Raw genomic sequence first — 19,555 nt, forward strand, 5'->3', positions numbered from 1 at the left:
TATGTAGGAGAAAGATATGATATACGAAAAGCGTCACTCACCTTTCTTTACTTCATGCTCTGCAGGTGGGGGCAAGGCCACCTCTACTGACACCTGGGGAGGTACAGGAGGTTCTGCTTCAGGTTCCTTCTCTTCTTCCTCTTCTTCTCTTTGCCCATTCTCCTGGCCCTCTGCAGGTACTACCTATCAAGAGAACACAGCAGGTCTGTTAAACACCAAACTGGCATATTCTTTTCAGCCTCTGGTTCCCTGGTGAGAGCAACAGTCAACTTAGCATGTTCCTTCCGCTAGGGGTATTTCATTATCCAGCTCACCTCTACTAGATCCTGGGATTGTTAGTACCTCAACTTTGCCTTGAGGAAAACTAAGGCAGGAGTTGGTAAATTTTTTCTGTAGAGCAAAGCAGTACTTCAGGTTTTGCAGGCCACATAGTCTGTTGCAACTACTCAACTCCGGTGATGTTGCAGTGAACAAACAGCCACAGACAAAAGTGAATGGTGTGGTTGTGTTCCAATAAAACTTTATTTATAACAGGTAGCCAGCTGGATTTGGTAGTCTGACCCCTGAAAGTGTCAATCAACCCAACCCTCTGCACAGACAGGAAAGTTCCCTCCAAAGACTTTATCTCAGCTCCTCAGCTGGCTGCTCTGCATCTACTGCTCCCACCTTCCTCCCGACACTGGGGTGCAGAAGCCTTACCTGAGTGACTGTCCGGCATATTTTCAGCCCCTTGTCATGGGTCCCATCATCGCCATTACGCTCTGTCTCATCCTCAGAGATGCGAGAGTCATCAGCATGAAGATCCACAACAGCCTCCTGCCCCGCCAGGGGTTTGATGTCGGGGATGAGGCTCTGGGACACAGATACCCCCCACCCCGTTACACTGGGCCCATGTCTACTCCCACCTTAACAGGTCTCATCCTCCCTTCCCTGGCTCCTCCCACCTCACCTTGAGTGATTCAGTGGTGATACTGATGGAAGGTTTCTTCTGTGTGGTGGCTGTGCTGGCTCCCCAACGTCGTTTCCGACCAGGCTGGCCCCCCTCTGTGTCACTGTTTCCAGCTGGCACCCCCTTGGTAGCTGCTGTCCCCAAGAAATAGACCCAACAGTTAGATGGTCTCAGGACCTCTGCTAGTTCAAACCATAATACCTACAGGTTACCCCTGGCTGGAGTTTTGGAGGTTAAAGAAATCAGTGTGTGGGTGTGGTGACTCACGCATGTAATCCCAACACTTTGGGAGGCTGAGGCGGGTGGATCATGAGGTCAGGAGACCAGCCTGACCAACATGGTGAAACCCCATCTCTACTAAAAATACAAAAATTAGCCGGGCGTTGTGGTGCACGCCTGTAATCTCAGCTACTCAGGGCGCTGAGGCAGGAGAATTGCTTGAACCTGGGAGGTGGAGGTTGCAGTGAGCCGAGATTGTGCCACTGACTGCACTCCAGCCTGGCAACAGAGCAAGCCTCCGTCTTAAAGAAAATTAAAAAAGAAAAGAAAAGAAAAGAAAAGAAATCATATCTGGGAACTGGGAAACCATGGCTTCAGACTGAACACTAAAAGGGCTGAGGTCCCTTCCTGATAGAAACTACTGATCTAAAAGCAGTAAGGGAGGGGTAGCTAGTATGATGAGCTGTTTAAACTTTTAATAGTAGACAGTAGTATCTTAAGTAGTGTGGAAGAAAAACTGAGAAGGACATGTGAATGCAGAAGAAACAAGAACACTACGTGATACTAACATCTAAGCAAGAACTAAGATCATGATGGGATCTGGTCTTCCTTTAATTTTCACACCACAGATTGATATTTAAGTTATAAACATCTATTATACTTTTGTAATCTAGAGTTCCTCATTGGGGAAAATGTTAAAATTGTTACTGTTTGAGGTGTGGGGCACTTTCATTTCCTCGGGTGCGCTCTTAGAATAACCCATAAACAAGGTCAAGCGCGATGGCTCATGCCTGTAATCCCAACACTTTGGGAGACGAGGCAGGCAGATCACGAGGTCAGGAGTTCAAGACCAGCCTGGCCAACATGATGAAATCCCATCTCTATTAAAAATACAAAAATTAGTTGGGCATGGTGGCACGTGCCTCTAATCCCAGCTACTGAGGAGGCTGAGGAGAACTGCTTGAACTGGGACCTGGGAGGCGGAGGTTGCAGTGAGCCAAGATTGTACCACTGCACTCCAGCCTGGACTACTACAGAGGAAGACTCCGTCTCAAAAACAACAACAACAACAAAACCCAGAATAATTCATAAACTGCTAAGCATTACATAGGAGTCCTTGAAACTCATTCGTTGTTGAGTATTCACGTATCTGAAAGAATAAATGCCTCTAAGGCTAAATGGGACATGGTCTCAGACACCTCATAGTGTATCTCATTAAAATGTGACTAGAGAAATATGATGGAGATTGTCTCAAGCTTTGAATTTCAAAATGAAACCCTACATAGGAAAGGATTCAGATTTGCTAGGCACAAGGGGTGGGGCAGGAGGGAGCGACCCAAGAATGCCATTGAGAATGAAAATCTGGTTCTCAATGAATGCTGATTTTTATGGTATGGTATTCTTGACTTTTATCAGGGACTTGGGGCTAGACTTACAGACAACGGAGATCTTCCTCTTGAATGATTTGGGCAGCGAGCTCTGTATAAAGAAGAAAAAGGGAAAAAAAGAGAAAGAGAGACACCCCACAGAGAGGGGGGAAGGAGGTTAGATGGGGCAGTCTTAGAATAGCCTCCAAAGACACAGAGAGAGTGAGAGAGAGAGACAGAGAGAGACACAGAGACAGACAGAGACCAAAACAGAAGCGGCAAACGGCAAAAACGAAGCAGAATCAATGCAAGTTAGAGAAAAAAAAAAACAAAAAACTAAACATCAGAGCAGGGAAAAGTCATCTACTCCGTATCACACCTGTGTATTAGCTTAACCAGAAATAAGCTGGAAGAGGAATTCAGTAGCCTCTCAGCCCCTTAAAGATGTTGGTCATGCCCTCTTTCACTGTCTGAGTCGAGAGGACACCAAGCCAAACAAACTGTGCCCCAAACTGGGTCATCTAGTCCTCCCAGATCCTTCCTTGCTAACTGGAGGAAACAAGGAAAACCAACTTTGGATGGCAACTTCAACAAGGTAACCCTCCTTTCTTCAATGGCCAGACTGATGCCCAATGACAATGGCTTTGAGATGCCTGGACAGCAGACCGTCATGTCAAGGCTGCCCAGACCCCCGCCACACTGTGGAAAAGGGCAGCACTAGACCCACTGGAGATGAGGCTCTTGAGCCAAGTGCTAGCAAAAAGAACTTAAAGGTGTCTTTGGCAAAGGAAGGTTTTTATGAAGGGCAGACTGTCCCCAAGGAGATTCTTAAGACTTTCCAGCCACCTCAGGGAGCTTCAGCAGAGTCTTACTGTTTCCTCTGCAACCAGGGTTCAAGCCTTAGAGGCCCTGCCAAGGACCAGAAGACATCTTTGGGACAAGTTTCTACCCCACACACTCAGTGGGTGAATGACGAAAGACTATGGAGAGGGGGAAAAAAAAAGCAAGAGAAAAAGGGAATAGAGTATTTTTAAATGTAGGTGCTTATTTCTGGAAAAACTAAGACCTCTCTACCACTCTTCTAAAGGGTAGGGCAGAAACCTCGTGATGAAATCCCTTTCCCATCCACCCCCGCCCCCAGCCCCGTTTGTGTCGTCTAACCAAGTCTCCTTGGTCTCTGTTAAGGGCCAGCCTGACCCCTAGCTGGGCCGCTCTCGATGGGTAAGTTAGTGAGGAGGAGAAAAAAAAAAAAAAAAAAAAAAAAAAAAAAAAAAAAAAGTCTTAATTAAAACAGGAAAAACATGAACCAAATAAATAAATAAAAGAAATCAGAAAAAATAAAGATATAGAAAAAATAAAATAAAATATTAAAAAAAGAAGAAGAAAATAAAGAAGAAAATAAACTAGGAATATGACAAATGTTCCAGGTACCATCTCACACCTGGGATCTTCAGTTCAGCCAATCGCACCTCACTGTGTACTGTATCTAGTCAACCGCCGGTCCAATCAGAATGAGCCCTCCCTGCTAGGCGCTGTGCAATTGGTGGGGGGTTGGGTTGGCAAAAAAGGTGGGCGCACGGCGTGGTAGTCAGCACGGCACTGCCAGAGTCCTCCCAGGGGCGCAGGGGGGGCGGGAGGGAAACGTGTGGGGGGACGCTGCCCAGTTTCCATGATGTCAAGACAGTTCACTGGCGGTGGCCAGGCTCAGCGAGGGATAGAGGGGGAAAAGGGGCAGAAACATCAGTCCTGGCCCTGTAGGGACATCATCTTGCAGTCCCTGATGAGATGGCCTGTGAGTAGCAGGAATGATCCTTGCCTTTTATCGTGAGAGGCAGGCAGGACCCATGTCCACCAGTGGCAAGCTGCAGCAATACCACCACCCAATACTTGGAATCCAGGTGATGACTCCAGAGTCCCTTTCTCCTCTGCCTGTAACTGGGGAGGGGGTCCTCTCACCGAGTGGGATCATGGAGCTTCTGATGAAGGTAGCCTGGGGGTAGTAGGTGAATATCCCCCGGACCTGGCACACATTCAGCAGCAAGGTCAGAATACTTCTCTTCGGAGAGTTGTGGCTGGCATCTCCTCAGGGACTCCAGCTGAGACAGTGGTTCCAGTCAGGTGGATGAAATGAGTCCCTGCCTCCAGGGATGGAGGAGAAGTTGGAGCAACCAACATGCTGCCCTTCACCATGGACAACAGGGACCAAAGGAAAGTCCATCTGATGAGCAAGTGGTGATACATGGGCTGGGCTGTCATCAGCATTAAATCCCCAGGGGCTCAGACCCTAGACTCCTCTGCACGGTTCCTAGTCGTCACAGCTTAAGTAGAGGGTCCCACTCAGTGTTTTACAGCATGGCACTGCGATCACAAACTTTAGGAGGTCTTGGTGCCCTAGACGGGGATCCCAACAGTCTGTAGCAAACAAGGCAACCCACAGTCCTCAAAAGGGCAAGGGCATGTGGGCAGGCGCCCCAGCACTGGCACAAGCTCTTCTTGGGGTGTCCCAAGTAGGGAGATGATGCAAGTCCACCCCTTTCCAAATGTTTTTTGCTTGCTCAATACAAGTCTCTCCAGAACAGTGTTCTTCTTGGCCCCCTGATGTAAGCGAGACAGGGAGGCAAAAGGGGGCCCATCACAGGAGCCCATATACATGCCCCCCTCTGGCCAAGACACCTGGATAGCAGACTTGGCTCTGATTGGGCAGCTCAGTAGCAGCGGGTGGGTCCAGAGGAAGAGGCGGCATCAGCGATTGGCCAGTTGGGCAGGGTTATATTTTACGGGCGGATTACCGTACATGAGGTACTTGGACAAAGTTTTACGGGGAAGAAGGACCTTGTAATAAATAATATTCTGCACATCAAATCACTTTCACCGGCCCCCACCCCCGCAACACACACCAGAAAAAGGCTACACACACAACAGTCCCTCCCACCCTGTTACCCGCTCCTAAACCCAGCTCATTCTTTCTCAATTACTTTAAGAGCCAAGAAGACTTCGCTGGCTCTGATGGGGGAAGCCCCCTGAATTGGGTGCAGGACACAAGATAACATATGCCAAAAAAGGAGGTAGAGGGGTCACAGATAACTGAGAAGGGGCCTTCTGGATCACAAGTGCTGGCTTCTAAGTAGCTACATCTCTGCAATGAGACCACTGGGGGGCAGAGGAGGAACAAAAATTTCTCAGCATGGCTGGTCTTGTGAGAACCATCAATGTCCACTAGATGGCGTTGGGCTCCATCAGGCTTTTAAAAAGGAGGGAAAGCTAAAGGAGTTACCACCAGAAGCTTGGGAAGACAGCAGGAAAAGCTGAACATAAATCTTAGATAAAGGGCCATTATCAGACTTTCCAGTTCGTTACAAACATCTAGAATCTGGGCACTACTTCCCCAACAAGGAAAGGAAAATGAATGAGCCCTGTCCCCATCACAAGAGGTCTCCCTTGCTAAACCAGCGAATTCTCCCTTGGCCCTATTCTGATCCAAGTCCCTGCCTCATCTTTCCTTTAAGTTAACCCACTGTGTAAGAGGGATCACTAGAGTGGTCTACTCTTTCCCTTAGGTCCATTCCTGCCCACCCACCCCAACAGGTGGCTTGGATGTTTACCTCTTTCTTCTCCTCATCTTCAACACTGCCCTCCGGGCGGTCATCATTGCTGACTTGGTCTGCAATAGGCATGGGAGGTTCTGGAACATCATTTTCAGGTCTGTTTTCACTTGTGTCCATGGTCACTTCCTCCTTCTCCTCACTGACAGGAGGGGGGGAGTGGTGGTGGTGGGGGGCCAGAAAAGAACCAAGGGGGAAGAGAGAGCAAGATGTTAGTTACTGGGTCAGGAAACCCCCATGCCTCCTCACTTGGGTGGGATTAGGAGGGCTGCTTTTCTGATCAAGGTTAGAGACCTTGTCCCAGTGGGAAAAGTGGGAAACAGATTTTCCTTGGGGAAAGAGTGTGGATCACAGCAACCACATCCACCCATTGCCCAGATGAGTTAAAAGTTGTCATTTGCGGGGTTAGGACTGCAACTATTCTCAGGTAGTAACTCACCAGAGTACTCTTATATGAAGGGAGAAAAACCCTCCTCTGAAAATAGTCCCACAAAAGTGACTGTGATTTACCCACAACCCTGTTGCCTCAGTCTCCCTGGCCACAGGCACCTTTATATAGCAAAATTGCATAAAAAACGAAGGGAAGCCTGATTCCCTTAAAAAGACAAGAAAGAATGGCCACGGCTTTGGCAAAAAAGCCTGACCTGTGTTTAATCAACTGCTTAATAAGTAAAGGCCTGCTGACCCTCAGGATCTGGAGACACCAGCATGGAGAAAATGGTGGGGGTGGGGGCTGCAGGGAAGCAGGCCTGGTGAAGGTTCAAGCTTCAAGGACCCTCTCTCATTCAAAAGGAAAAATTAAAACTGCTGAATTGAGTATGAGAGCTCAGAGAAGATTAGGGCCACTTTTACCTGCTCAGAGGTGTAGAAACCGTTCCTACATTCGGCTTTCACCCAGTTTCTCCCACTCCCTCATTCCAACTTCCAAGAGATAAAGAGAGCAGGCCTCCTAGTCAGGACACACCCTCCCCCACACAGGCAGCTTCCCCCACGAACACCAAACCCACTCTCCCACTCTTAATCTCTCAAGTTAGCTCCCATTTCAGGCAAAGAATCCCAGAGATTCACTTCAGATAAACTATCTTTCCACCTTTGATTTCTGTCTTCACCTCCAACTTCTATGTCAAATCTCACCCCCTCTACCACCCAAACACCAAGCAAAAAAAATCAAATAAAGATGATCAGAGGCCTAAGGCTCAGGAGAGGGGAAACCAAGCCTTCCAGGCCGATAATCACCACCAGAAAAGTCAGCATTCCCAACAGGCTGACTGACACTCAGAGGTCAGAAGAACCTCCCTAGAGCAGTCAAGGAGGGATGCACTAGGGGGTTAGGGGGAGGGGAAAATCGGAACTGGGCCCCCAGCTAACAGGCCCCCACAGAAACACGAGATTGAACTGCTTACATCTAGAGAAAAGACTTATAAAAAAAAATATCTATTTCCCATATAGAAAGGGCAAATGGGGCCAATTAGAAACTGGGCAGGAAGGACAAAGGGGGAAAACAGAATGACTGAAAACAAACCAAAACGAAAGACGGAATGAAAGCCATGAGGAAGAGAAGGAAGATGAGGCGAGCTAGAGCGGTGGGGAAAAGGCATACATGGAAATGTGAAGCTCTCACCCTTCTTTGCTTTCTGATAACATGATTTTTTTTCTCCCCCTGGAAGTGCTGTTTATCCCTTTCTGGAATGGAAGAAATAACAAAAACCAAACAAAAAAAATCCTAAAAAAAATAAAGAAAAAAAAAGCACACCTTCCTTGTCCCAAGATCCCACCACCTCCTCCCCAGCCACCCGATCCAGAGAGAGAAAATTGAGATGTAGCAACCGGGGATCCAAAAAATGGTAAATGGAAGGGGAGGTGGTGGTGGTGTGGGGAGGCTAAAACAGATCTGGCTTTTAAGAGATAAGCGTTAAGTCCTCACGGCAAACCCCGAGTTCGGCTGGATTGGTCTCTCTGGAGAAGGAGGAAGAGGGCCAGGCTGCTGGTAGTGGCTGGCTCTATTGTATTGGCGGAGCGGCAGCGATCAGCCGGAGACATGCAGGGGAGCCATCTTGCCACTTACCCAGCAGCCCGTGTGTGCGGATGGGGGAGGGCCTTGCTGCAGCAGGGGAGGAGAAAGAAAAGAGGGAGGGAGCTGAGTGAGCAAGGTTCTTATCCTTTGGCAGGCCACAGGGAGCTGACTGCCGGCTCCAGAGGCCTGGCCTTCTTTTCTCAGGTTACAGCAGCTACAGAGGCTTAACCCCCGAGGGCCGGGGTGCTCCCTCCTGGTCTTCCCAGGAGGCAGGGGAGGGGGCTGGGTGTAGGACATGTAAAGTTACAGCTGCTTGATTGGAAGATTCCAGAGAATAGAAGGCAGGCAAACAGTAGAGGTGGGAGTGAAAAAAGATTAAATAAAAGAACGATAAAACCCAAGTTGAAAAGTGATTAAAGAAGGATGGTAATGAAAGCTGGATACAGGGTAGGGCATGAGCAATGTTTTATGTGCCTACCACCCTCTATCCAGTAATCTAGGCATGGAACACTGAAACCAGACCAACCAGTCAGATGCTGCAGGTAGGGAGGTGGGATGGGAATTGTCACTATCCAATCACTACAGTAACTGGCTGCTCACCCCGGCAATGACCACGTGTTACTACTCCCAACACGTCCTTTTCCCAGGGATGGCGGAGGGAAGTGGATAAGCAAGGAGAGTTCTTTTTTCAATTACCAGTAGAAGCGGGGCAGGGGGTGGTGTCTCTGAAGAGATGACAGACAACTTTGTTTTATAGAGTCTTTAATAAGGTCACCCTGCCCCAGGGTCCACTGGGGCCAGAAAAAGAAAGGATAAACAGGGCAAGGGGACCTTGGGTAGCTGAAGCTTGAAGGCCACTTCTTGAAGCAAGGGCTCCAAGGTGAGGCTCTAAAGCAGATAAGACAGTGAAGTGAGAGTGCTGCTATAAGGGGCGGGGGAAATCAGCTGGGCAGAAAGCGATTGGGAACTAAGCAGAAAATATTCACCATGGGAATCTTCACTAGACCAAAGTGGGAAACATGCTAATAATTCAAAAAGTGCTCAGTAGATACTCAAAATGCTTATTTGTTGACTGCAGAGATGTTCCTTTTGTATCGTAGTGGCAGAAGTTTACACTAAGACAAACTTCTGAGAACCAAAGCTCAGTGTCTTGCGTAACATTTGAGTTTTTAGCTAGGAATGAAAATTTCTCCTGGCTGCTTAAAATCTTACACTTACAATGCCAGCTGCATGCTAAAGTGGCCATATTTATACATTACTTTAAATGTTTCCTTTCACATAGTGGTCCCTGTCTGCTCAGGGTAAGAGTGAAGCCTTTGGAGTCAGACTGGCCAGCCCCACTCTGTTGAAAGTTGTGTGATAGTAGGCAAGTTCCTGGTTCTGTGTATCTGTTTTGTAATCTGCAAAGTGGGCATAATAACAATACCTACTTCATGGAACAGTGTAACAAGTGTTAGCTTCTAAGAGTCTGGCTTGGAGGGCACCCCAAGTGAAGGTACAGATACATGTAAAATACATGCACACTTAATAGGCCATTATCTCATTTGATGTCACCTCTGGGGCTCTGAGTTTCCTCAAAAGAGCAGACTGCTTGTTCTCCGAGGCAAAGCCATTTGGTGATTGGCATGACAGGTTTTCAGCAATGCCCTTATCACTCTGTATAATAACTGCTACTTTACCTGCCCCCCATCTCTACCTTGCATAATTCCTCAAGGGTAGGGATTGTATCTCAGTCCCAGCTACTCAGGAGGCTGAGGCATGATAATTGCTTGAACCCAGGGAGGTGGAGGTTGCAGTGAGCAGAGATTGGGCCAGGGCTTAACACAAAGTAATGTTCCCTAACTATTTCTGAATTAGGGTGTCACTGTGGGTACCAAGTGGACACTTACTAAATGTTTGCTAACCTGAAAGTTTTCTTTTTGAAAAAAAAATTTTTTGGCCGGGCGTGGTGGCTCACGCCTGTAATCCCAGCACTTTGGGATTTGGGAGGCTGAGGTGGGTGGATTACCAGCCTGACCAACATGGAGAAACCCCGTCTCTACTAAAAATACAAAATTAGTGAGGCGTGGCAGCGCAAGCCTGTAATCCCAGCTACTCGGGAGGCTGAAGCAGGAGAATCGCTTGAACCCAGGATGCAGAGGTTGTGGTGAGCCGAGATCGTGCCATTACACTCCAGCCTGGGCAACAAGAGCAAAACTCCGTCTCAAAAAAAAGAAAAAAAATTTTAATAGAATCCCCCAAAGAATGTTACACCACAGAAAATGCTACCTTCGGCCATCCTCAAATAAAATGCTCCATTTATCCACTGTCCTAAAATACTCTCAGCTGCTAATATGCCTCTCCAGAAGTGGTTGATTTTGAGAGATTTTGTTATTGAAAATTCCTTTTTTTTTTTTTTTTTTTGAGACAGAGTCTCACTCTGTCACCCAGGCTAGAGTGCAGTGGAACGATCTCGGCTCACTGCAAGCTCCGCCTCCCGGGTTCACGCCATTCTCCTCTCTCAGCCTCCTGAGTAGCTGGGACTACAGGTGCCCGCCACCACGCCAGGCTAATTTTTTGTATTTTTAGTAGAGACGGGGTTTTACTATGTCAGCCAGGATGGTCTTGATCTCCTGACCTCGTGATCCGCCCGCCTTGGCCTCCCAAAGTGCTGAGATTACAGGCATGAGCCACCGCGCCCAGCCAAAAATTCCTTTTTTTAAGAATAAGAATCTTACCACGCTCTCCTTTACCCTCTGAAGACACAGGAGGTGTGTGTTTTCTATTTCCCCATGATCTATTCTGTGGGACCCAAGAATTCCAAACATTTTATTGTCAGACAATAATCAGGGCCGGGTGTGGTGGCTCACACCTGTAATAACAACACTTTGGGAGGCTGAGGCAGGAGGACTGCCTGAGGCCAGGAGTTTGAGACCAGCCTGGCCAACATGGTGAAACTCAATCTCTATTAAAAATACAAAAATTAGCTGGGTGTGACAGCCTGCATCTGTAGTCCCAGCTACTCAGGAGGCTGAGGCATGATAATTGCTTGAACCCAGGGAGGTGGAGGTTGCAGTGAGCAGAGATTGGGCCACTGCACTCCAGCCTGGGTGACAGAGTGACTCAGTCTCCAAAAAAAAAAAAAAAAAAGAAAAAGAAAAAAGATAGAGGAATCCTTGAAACTGTCCCCCGCAAATGAATGGACTCTATCTACTTGCAGGACTAGTACCAAAGCCTTGATAACTATGTGTCAGAGCCCAACACAGCTTAACAGTCTGTGAAATTGCACAGAATCAGCAGTGGGGATATCTACCCATAATTAAACAGTACACAAAGCAGCCCAGAAGAAAACAATATGACTATTTGGAGGCTAATAATACCATATAACAATTCATATGTGAATGAGATTCAGAGAAGCTAATGGAAAGGGAAATTCCTATAGCCATATATGTTGAAATTTTAGTTATTATAGAAAATTCATGAAGAGCTGAAAAACTGATGTGAACATTTAGTAAGAAACAGTGGGACTAGATACCCTCAGGAGCATACTGGTCCCAAGATAACCAAGAACAGTATGATTTTGGGGTATATTCCTTAGATAATTTCTCAGTGGAGCAAACTCTATTGATGACAACAAATTCTGCTTTTTCATGCATCATTTGGGATATTGGCATTGTATATCCCCTAAGGAGTATCAATTACACCATCATATTGGCTTAAAGAACCCTTACCTTCTTCCTACACAGGCAGAAGGACAAATATGCATTGTACCAAGAACCTAAAGCTGCTACTTCCTGCTAGGTCTGTGAATATACAGGAAGGTTGTATCGAGAGAAATCCAGGTCTGAATTAACTACAGCTGAATGATACAGCTGCCCACACAAACAAATCCCCTCTTTCCTTTCTTCCTCTGTTTTTTTTTTTAAGTAAAAAGAGAATACCACTATTTTCTCCTATATAGGGACATTTTTGTTATACCCACAGGAGGCAGAAGACCAGAGTTTTGAACAGGGCTCAAGTGAAACAGGACTGAGGACCCACAATTTCCTGCTCCAAGCAATGAAAAAGACACCTTACCTCATAAATTTAGAATTCCTCAGGCACAATCAGAATCAGAATGGATTTAACCAAACACAGCAAAAAAGTTAGTCAATCTCTTCCAAGTGGTGACAGGTCCTTGAAGTCTAATTTTTTTTTTTAAACACTTTACTGCTCTGTTTTTTTAAAGTCATATGACTTCTTTTTTTTTTTTTTTTTTTTTTGAGACAGAGTCTCGCTCTGTCGCCCAGGCTGGAGTACAGTGGCCAGATCTCAGCTCACTGCAAGCTCCGCCTCCCGGGTTTACGCCATTCTCCTGCCTCAGCCTCCCGAGTAGCTGGGATTACAGGCGCCCGCCAACTCACCCAGCTAGTTTTTTGTATTTTTAGTAGAGACGGGGTTTCACCGTATTAGCCAGGATGGTCTCGATCTCCTGACCTCGTGATCCACCCGTCTCAGCCTCCCAAAGTGCTGGGATTACAGGCTTGAGCCACCGCGCCCGGCCTAAAGTCATATGACTTCTTGTTGAGACAGACAGAAAAACCAAGGTTAAGCCATAAATGGTCTTTTCCTTTTTTTTTTTTTTTTGAGATGGAGTTTCACCCTTGTTGCCTAGGCTGGAGTGCAATGACATGATCTCAGCTCACTACAACTTCCGCCTCCTGGGTTCAGGTGATTCTCCTGTCTCAGCCTCCCGAGTAGCTGGGATTACAGGCATGTGCACCATGCCCGGCTAATTTTGTATTTTTAGTACAGAGGGGGGTTTCACCATATTGGTCAGGCTGGTCTCGAATTCCTGACCTCAGGTGATCCACCTGCCTTGGCCTCCCAAAGTGCTGGGATTACAGGCAAGAGTCACCACACCTGGCCACACCATCAATGGTCTTTTCCATTTAGCATTGTTGATTCTGCTTTCAAAATTGGCCAGGGCTCTAGAGGGCTGCCAGGCTGCACACTTAACACTCTGGAAGGGTGAGAGACCAGGAAGGGTGTTGTTAATCAGTTGTGATAGGGCCTCCAGAAATGTACGCAACCTTCTCAAACGTTTACCAGATCCAATGCCTATGGGTTTAGGCCTTTGGGCATCCCATTTTGTTACGATGTTGAACAAACCATCTGGTAAGCAGGTAGAAGGAAAGCAGGTATGAGTGATGTGTGTGAACTGCTCCTCAGTGAAAACTGCATTTCCCTTCTATACACTACTCCACTGAAGCTAGCCTAGGCAACAACGGACAATCTAAATATTTGCCCAAGATGCCACCTGCCCATCATCTTATTAGAATCAATGTGACTAAATTATCTCAGTCATAAAATGAAGATCAAAACCACCTTTACCTGGAGTGAGGGGACAGGAAACTCTATGACTCCAAGCTTCATGAGCCCTGGACTTGCATGGGAATGTCCAGAAAAAAAGCTGCTTCAAAACAAAATAAAATGCCTTTCTGTTGCTAGGATCTCATAAACCCACAGAATTTTAAGGCTAGCAAAGAGCTTTTCAGAAAATCACTTTCTTCCCAAGGTGCACAGGAAGCAGTTCCTCAGGCCCGATTAGTAGCAGGCTGTCAATACCCACTTCAAAACTGCCATTTCACAAAGGACATGCTTTTGTAAAATGGAATGTAAAATGTACCTCCATGGAATTGGGAGGAGGTGGGCAGGTATTATGTCTGGTTGAGGGATATGGAAGAGAAAATGTCACCCCATTTCCTCATCGATGATGTAGCTGGGGAATCCTGAACACCTTCCAGAATCCGCTGAGTTTTCACTTTATGGTCCTAGAAGAAAAACCCTTTTCCAAAAGGATAATGTACCCATTCCAGAAGGGGAAAAACAAAAAAATTTCAAAGGAAGTAGAGTGAACTTTTGGCTGCCAAACAAAAAATGTTAACAGCCACAAGATGGCAGCAGAGGTAAGACTATCAGAATGGACAAGGATATACCCCCAGCAAGAGTACACCCCCAGGCAAAAGCTATATAGTAAGGTCTATAAAACTATCATTAAAGTCACAAGCAAATGAGATAAATCATGTCACCTGCCCACTACTCTCCAAAAGTCAGAGTTAAAGTACAGTTTGAAGCTCTCAGAAGAGTATAAATTAGACAATTACATATAGGGGAAAATCATACTGGTAGCATTAGTGTTAATATGGCATAAAAACAAGTATAGAATAACTTCAGGCTAACAATCTACACAGGACATTCTACAAAGCAGTTCAGGGTTCCTGATGTCTAAAAGCTAAGCAATTTTATTCCCATAAGCCTTCATTTTTTCATTTCCCATGAGACTTTGAAGCCAGGAATTCTGGCTCATTGGCTTCTTAATTTATAAAACCTATCTCAGAAGAATGAATGACATACCTATTTAATTACAAATTTAACTTGATATGAGTATTTCTCTAGGACTTAATATAAGGATTTTAAAAACTCACATTAATTGTATAAATCTTAAGTTCAATCAAATGGTCTTAAGGGCCCAGGAATAAACTTCTGACTTGAAAGGAACTTCGTAATTTGCTGTACTGCATGCTGTTCAGAATTAGGATAGCTTAATGACAGGTAGTAACTAGGGAAAAAGCACAAACTAAAAAATAGCACCCAGCTGTGCTGTTCTTTATTAAGACCCTCAAAATCCTTTATTAAACTGGGTTCCTAGTTAAATGTGAGTTAAAGGTTAAGATGCCCTGAGTCAATTCCTTTACATGGTTTTGAGTGTGGAAGCAGAAGCTTCTATTGCCTGAACCTTAAAGGAGTTGACTATTTTGGCTGGATGATCCCAGGTGAGTTTTCCTTGTGCCCTGATGACCACTTTTCAGGTTACCTTAAAGGTGGTGACTCCCAACATAGTAACTGAAGTCTATCTAGCCTTTGTCCAGATAAAGCTCTGCCTTTATGTTTTAAAAGGAAACTAGGACTGCTTAGTCAAAGAACCCTAGGGAGCAAAGAACTATCGCACACTCATAGTTCCTTGTTATACCCCGGTCGAGATATATCACTTACACAGTGTGATGAATTCTTTCTGATTCTGGCAGATGAGAGGTCTGAGTCTCTGAGGTTTGGGGCTGTGTGGCAGCTGGTGGCTCTGCCTCTTCAGCTTCACACTTCTTTGGGCTCCCCTGTCAGGAGATAGCAAAAACAAACAGCAAAATATTTAAATCTGCTTGGCTCCTTTTCTTCTACCAGGAGCCTGAAAAAGGCAGGGCAGGACATACACAGTACCAGCTCTACACACAGCCCTCTGTATATTTCATTTCATTTTAGAATAAGGAATGGAACACGGCTTAAAAATAGGTACTTCAAGAATATTTATGCCAGCAATCATTTTATCAGAATTTCTAATTTTTTTCCTTTTCCTCAGTGATCCTTGTTCTGACAGATTTCTTTTTTGAGAGAACTAAGAAAAGGCTGCTTCCTTTTGGCAGATAAAAGGAGGAGCTATGAGGAAGAATTGACCATGGGGGCCCTGGAGATAACCCTGATGCTCAGCCTCATGTAGAACTTCCACGAACTAGGGAGCTGGAAATGAGTTAAGAAGGATTAACAGGTATCCACTACATTGCTACTGAACCTAGTCCAGACTTAACTTTTTAGTTTTATAGCAAAGACAAGAGGGAATATCTTGTTTAATCCTCCATCTCTGTGTAGGGAGGGGTCACAATAGCCTACCCGCTCAGGCTGTAACCTCTGGGTCACATGCTTTTCAGCTGGTTCAGGCTGACTCAGACGCCTTGCTTGGACAGAGGATGAGGAGGTGGAAGTCCTCTCCTTTGGCTCACGGACCTGTAGTTGTGGCACTGGTGGAGTTGCAACCTCCTGACCAGAAGAGGGATCTTTGGTTTCAGTATAGCTGGTGCTGCTATCCCTGGAGACTCCAGGGCTCAGAGACTAAAATAAAATGAAACACGTAAAAAGGAAAATTATTGTATACGGTATATATTCAGTAGATTGCTGAGTTTTCCAGTTTCCATGAACCAAACTTTATACTCTGGACCTTTCTGTCTGCGTTTACTCCCATTTTGTCTGTGTTTATTCCCATTTAGTGATCTCCTTGACCACTTATTTAACAAATTACTAAGTTTTAACTAGATGCTAGATCCTGGAACACACATGTAAAAGGGCATGCCCATACCCTCAAGTAGTTTACATCTAGTGAAGGAGATGAGTATGTAAATTGAACATTCTATCAAAGGGACTCAAAATGAAAAAGAACCCCATTTTAGGAATCAATTAATTGAAAATTCGATTCTGAAATGAAGAGAAAAGTAATCAGTGAAGGAGACTAGAGGAGGCTTTTCCTATTTCTTTCAGAAATCATGACCGGTCCTCCAGGGGCTGAAATGAAAACTACTGGAATATGACAGAACATTAGTACACCTAGGATTCTCTCATACTCACTTTTCTGCTGTTGCTTGATGCTGAACGAGAACGTGAACGTGACCTTGATCTGGACTCTGATGTTGATCTGGAGCCCATCTTGGGTCTACCACGAGGGTTGGCATGAGTACGTGCCTGGGCTACATCTCTCTGCGTGGATCTGAGCGGCGAATGAGACCGAGAACCTGAACTGTCAGGAGAGCGAGATCTTGATCTAGAACTGGAGGAGGAAGATGACGAGGACCGGCTAGAGGATGAATCAGCTGACTGTTTCAATCTGTGGCTTGGGAGAAGGGTATGAGAAGCTCTTCTGCCTTCCTTCTGTTCCAAAGATGGCTGTTTCAGACATTCTTCAGTGATTCCTTTGGCCAGTGCTAACTCCTCAATTTTTAGAGGGAGTGGCTGAGCAGATTTGTCTGACTCAGGTTCAAGATCCTTCTGGGCTGAGTAGTCAGCCAGTGTGCTTTTTTGAACCAGAGGCAGGACACTCTCCTCTGGCACTTTCTCTGCTGGAGATTCTGCTTTGGTGTCTGCAGGACTTGACAAAGGAGACAGGCCTCCTACCAACTGGACAGTATGCTGAGATACTAATAGCTCCCTGGTCTCAGCATCTGTATTAGGAGGAGATAACTGAATGAGGACAGGGGGGGCTGGGCCTTCCATGGGCTCTATTTCTTCTTCGCTGCGGAGTTGTATATGAGGTGGTGGTGAAGATGCTTCCTTGGTAAGTAAAGGTGGAGGAGTCTCCTCCTCGCTGGCAGTTTGCTCTGGTTGCACTACAAGTGGGGCCTTCTTTAGATCTTCAGTCAGTCGAGGAGGGGAAGGAGACTTCGATTTTTCCTTTAAGCTTTGTGCAGATTTTATTTCTCTTTCTTCCTCCTCAAGGGGAGATGTTTTCATTTCCTTCTCCTGCTGCTGTCTGGCCAGATGACTTTTTCTAGCCTCTTCCTGGGATCTTGTAACTCTCCCTCCTCTCTCTAACACCTCCTGTTCCTGGGATCTTGTTTTGGGTCTCTCATCCATCATCTCCTCTGGTTTTACTCTAGGCATCTCTTCCCCTTCTTCCTTAAACTCTTTCAGGATTGGTGCCTCCCTAGATTTTTGTCCCTCATCATCATCTTCCTCTTCTTCATCTTCTTCTTCCTCCTCCTCCTCCTCCTCCTCTTCCTCCTCTGTTTTCAAATTTCGTTCCGCTCTGACCCTTAGGTTTCTGGAAGGTGTTTCTTGATCCTCTTCCTCCTCACCAGGCTGGCTGCCCTCAGAGAGTTTAGCTGCTCTTGCCTGAAAGAACAGATATACAATGGCTCCAAATGTATTTGCTCACAATCAACAGAGGAGAGAAAGTATCTAATGAGACATCCCTAGGAAGGAGAAATTCAATGATACATACTTTCAGCAACAGAAACAGGAGTGACAGGAGATAATCATGACTAACTGTGGCACTTAGGGGAATCAAAATAGAGTGACCAAAAGAAGTACAATAATGAAGCTACTTCTATGTAGTTTAAATTTTAGCTTCAAGTACCCTTTTTTTTTTCCAGTAAAATATTAGCAGAGCATCTAGAAAGTAGAAGGGTGGATAGGGGGCTGAGGAGAACTAACCTACTATCAATTAATATGATTATCTTTTTATCATTTTGGTATATTTCTTTTTATTCTTTCCTCTAATCATTTCCTTTGTACAGTCATAATTACACTACACATAACACTTTTGTATTCTGCCCACTTAGTATTGTATCATATAACTTTAAGGCTTTAATTGAATGGTTAATTATGTCATATCTTGTCTAATAATGTGCTTTAAGAATACAGAGCAGCCTGCTAACTTACAAATTTAAACTTTGTAAAAATATTCACTTAGAAATCTGAAAGGCAGAGCAGATCTAAATAAAAAACAAAACGAACAACAAAAAGATGACAAAGAGAAGGAAGATGACTACAAAGAAATCTAGAGGCCAGGCAGTGGCTCACGCTTGTAATCCCAACCCTTTGGGAGGCTGAGGTGGAAGGATTGCTTAAGCCTAGGAGGTCGAGGCTGTAGTGAGCTGTGATTACACCACTCACTCAGGCCTAGGCGACAGAGCCCGACTGTCCCAAAAAAGAAAAACAAAACCCCTAAATGTAGAGACATACGAACTCAAAAAAAGTTTGAGGAGGAAAAGAAGATATCCAAAGCATTACAAAAGAGGTGATGCTTTAGGAGGTATCTGAGTTACCTGTCTGACCCTAGATGATCGTCTTTCTCCTTTCCTCGGTTTCTCATCATCAGAGTCACCTTTCTCTTCAGAAATTGAGGAGCTTTTTCCTATTGAATGAAAAAGAATCAAGTCAGATTCATGAAGTGAAGACTCATTCATGGTTTTTTAAAAATCAGACTTTCTAATATCCAACCAATTACAGCATATGAACCTACCAAGACTTATCTGTATCAATTTCTTTGACTTCATGCTAAAGAAAAGACTACATAAAGCCCCAAGATCAGGGTCTTATTGGTAATTCTTGGTGTGCATGTCTAGTATATTTTCAACACCTCAAAGCCAATTCACAGATTATAAATAACTCAAATAAATGTAAAATAATTTCCAGGGGCTTCAAACTGTCTAGCAGGGATGTACAAATACAAAGTGTACTTATATAAGTATTCTACAAGTGTTCTTACTCTGAATAAAGTTTAAGACTTCATTATGTTCTGTATCCATTTTTTTGGATTGCCTATTACTACTACTTCCTAATTTCAACCAAAATATTATGATTAAATATACAAATTTGCACAATAACAAACTCAAGAAATAAATACTTAGAGGAATGTTTTTCAGCACCCTGAAGTTCCCAGAAATTACTTCAAGCCAACTGGATGGGGTTTCAGAATTGGGTCCTCTCTATTAGGTTTTATGTATTAGAGCTCAAGATAAGATTTTTTTTTTTTTTTTTGAGATGGAGTCTCACTCTGTTGCCCAGGCTGGATGCAGTGGTGCAATCTTGCCTCACTGCAACCTCTGCCTCCTGGCTTCAAACC

The 19,555-nt window shown here is 45.1% G+C and overlaps 1 protein-coding gene and 1 long non-coding RNA gene across 19 annotated transcripts in view; one reads left to right on the forward strand and one right to left on the reverse strand.

Moving 5' to 3' along the window:
• Positions 1-19,555, reverse strand: part of ACIN1 (apoptotic chromatin condensation inducer 1) — a 37,563-nt gene that overhangs the window by 4,088 nt on the left and 13,920 nt on the right. For 4 of the 17 annotated variants that reach the window (XM_077940683.1, XM_077940677.1, XM_077940679.1 and 1 more), the window contains 9 exons: positions 18,756-18,844; positions 16,561-17,820; positions 15,832-16,050; positions 15,166-15,281; positions 6,138-6,279; positions 2,605-2,647; positions 950-1,080; positions 700-852; positions 42-183 (listed from right to left, as the gene is read on the reverse strand). In XM_077940683.1, coding sequence (XP_077796809.1) covers positions 42-183; positions 700-852; positions 950-1,080; positions 2,605-2,647; positions 6,138-6,279; positions 15,166-15,281; positions 15,832-16,050; positions 16,561-17,820; positions 18,756-18,844 — 2,295 coding nt within the window. Of the gene's footprint in view, positions 1-41; positions 184-699; positions 853-949; positions 1,084-2,604; positions 2,648-6,137; positions 6,280-7,758; positions 7,821-8,061; positions 8,201-15,165; positions 15,282-15,831; positions 16,051-16,560; positions 17,821-18,755; positions 18,845-19,555 lie in introns of those variants that run through there. The other 13 variants (XM_077940684.1, XM_077940678.1, XM_077940680.1 and 10 more) reach the window with 5 other exon arrangements.
• Positions 8,623-10,206, forward strand: LOC144330178 (uncharacterized). Of its 2 annotated transcripts, none has more exons than XR_013396122.1 (2): positions 8,623-9,883; positions 9,948-10,206. It is a non-coding gene; the product is annotated as an uncharacterized LOC144330178 (long non-coding RNA). The 2 variants fall into 2 exon arrangements; XR_013396121.1 differs by having other exon boundaries at positions 9,955-10,206.

Source organism: Macaca mulatta, chromosome 7, assembly GCF_049350105.2.
Source record: "Macaca mulatta isolate MMU2019108-1 chromosome 7, T2T-MMU8v2.0, whole genome shotgun sequence".
NCBI classification, from domain to species: domain Eukaryota; kingdom Metazoa; phylum Chordata; class Mammalia; order Primates; family Cercopithecidae; genus Macaca; species Macaca mulatta.